Here is a 2,289-nt window from a genome sequence, read left to right as displayed (position 1 = left end):
AAAAAAAAAAAAGAAATGGAGGAACCTTAAAGGCTAAGTGGAAGTAGTCAGCCTGAAAAGGCTACATACCGTGCGATTCCAACTATAGAACATCCTAGAGAAGGAAAACTAGAGACAGTAAAAGGATCAGTGGTTGCCCAAGGGATGAGTGGGTGGAGCACAGAGGACTTTTCGGGCAGTGAAACTACCGTGTATGACCTGTCATGGCAGACACACCACATTATACATTCGCCAAAACCCACAGAACTGTATCACGCAAAGAGTCAACCTTAACGTAAACTGTAGACTTGAGTTAATAACAGTGTATTAGTATCCGTTCATCAGCTGTAATAAACATGCAACGCTAACGCAAGATGTTAATAACAGGGGAAAATGACGAGGGGGAGGGGCACATGAGAGCTCTTTGTACTTTCTGCTCCGTTTTCCTATAAATCTAAAACCGCTCTACAAAGCAAAGGTTACTAAAAAAAAAAAACAAAAACTCTCAAAGGTCCCCCGCCAACCTTAACGTTGAAGGCTCTGTGGTTAGCGTGTGTGTGGCCGTGCACAGATATTTAAGCACATCATACAAAGAGGGGAGACAGGGAAAACAGGATTGCCTGAATATTCTGAAAATTATAGGTGAATGCAACATTCGGCTGCACTATTTTAGAAATGGATTTGTTCCTGTTTTCAAATATTACGTCCTGGTACGCCTGTCTGATTTTTGCCTGGTTTCTTTTCCGTGATGCTGACGCTCTGCAGCTGCGAGTTTGCTTTCTTCTTGCTCTCACTGCGCGCTCTGTTCCAGTAATAACCACGCTGAGCATCGCCGGACTTCACAATTACAGACACCAGCGCCACGTGTTGACCGCTAAGTACATCGGGTACTCTCTCTCAACCTTCACGACACCCCACGTGGTTGGCATGATTAGCATTTCGATTTGACAGATGTGAAAACTAACGCTTCAAGGCTTAAAATAACTTGTCCAAATACGTAAAGCCAGTAGGCAGCATGAGACGCCAGCTCTGCTTGATTCTAGAACCCTCTCCTGGAGCCCTGCTCTGTGCTGCCTCCTACGGGTGTGTGCGCTCACGTCCGTGCACAAATGGAAGAACACTTACGAGTATCGACCTCTGAGAGCGTATGTTTGCAGCAATGCCTTCACAAACTTGGGTTTGTGGGTTCAACTTTAATACGTTTTCCATCATTTAAAATAACTGAAACCGTAATTAAGATAAATTGTTTATTCCTTAGCGGCTGACTTTGACAAGCGCTGTTTCAACCATCAGGCTAAGACAATCATGAAACCTGATCAAAGTACTTCCGTATACTGATCCGAACAAGTTTTTTTGGTTTTTTTTTTTGGTTACATTATTATGTGTGCTTTTATGATCTTGGCTAAACATTATACTGCTTGTTGGCGACGCAAATGCAAAATAAACAAACCGTTTCATAAGGAAAACTGCAATCTCATCGTCTCGGTTTGGTTATTTTTAAACTCCTTAAAAATTATTACTGAGCATGCAGCTTACCGGGGAGTCACAAAATAAAAAATAAAACCTTACATCTGCCAAAGTCAACAGAGCTTTCCGGAAGTCACCAGATGTTTCAGAACTAATGTCATCTCCAAGACTCTTCTTATATACTGAAAGCAAATAAGAATGAAATTAAGCCTTGATAAACTGAAAAATATTATAAAACAGAGACAAGTCTCTTTTATGAAATCTATACTTTTTCAAAGCAATTCACATAAGCAAAAGCCACTATAAATGTTATTTATCTAAATGATAACATTTAGCAGGCACCATTACACCTAACAGTTATGATATTGTTACATTTATCCCTCAGTCTAGTTAGAAAAAAAACTTAAAATTAGAAACTATCATGTCAAAGAATGAATCTCCTATTTGCTGGAACTTGGGGAAGTATTTTGTAATTTTAGAATCATCTAGACAAGACTTTATAAGTCATCTCACGCAGCCTCTCCAGGTCTCCCTTTACCCCAAATATTTTGCAGGAAATTAGACTAAAAACATGAAAATTATTTCAATTTAACTAGTTTATGCATTTAGAGGCACAATAGTGTGTACAAAACTGAATATGATATTTGAATATTGTAGGTGCCTGAACCAGAACTTTGAGTTCTTGATCCCTGATTCAGAGCGTTCTCTCACACACCATTAACTTTAGAATACTGGAAAAAGGTTGAGAATTTAGATCTCTATATATTTAGATTCTACCGTGTCATCGTACATGATGTCTGATAACCCCGCCCCTTTTTTTTTTTTTTTTGAGACAGAGTCTCA

The 2,289-nt window shown here is 39.3% G+C and overlaps 1 protein-coding gene across 1 annotated transcript in view; it reads right to left on the bottom strand.

Annotated features, from left to right (window-relative positions):
* The window catches only part of ANXA3 (annexin A3), a 73,043-nt gene that overhangs the window by 10,047 nt on the left and 60,707 nt on the right, over window positions 1-2,289 (bottom strand). Inside the window, exon 8 of the mRNA XM_012653894.1 lies at window positions 694-781. Coding sequence (XP_012509348.1) covers window positions 694-781 — 88 coding nt within the window. The remainder of the gene's footprint in view (window positions 1-693; window positions 782-2,289) is intronic.

The sequence above is a fragment of the Propithecus coquereli genome, unplaced genomic scaffold (assembly GCF_000956105.1).
Source record: "Propithecus coquereli isolate 6110/MARCELLA unplaced genomic scaffold, Pcoq_1.0 Scaffold433, whole genome shotgun sequence".
NCBI lineage: Eukaryota > Metazoa > Chordata > Mammalia > Primates > Indriidae > Propithecus > Propithecus coquereli.
Note: the sequence above shows the minus strand (reverse complement) of the source record. Positions and strands in the feature narration are given on the sequence as shown.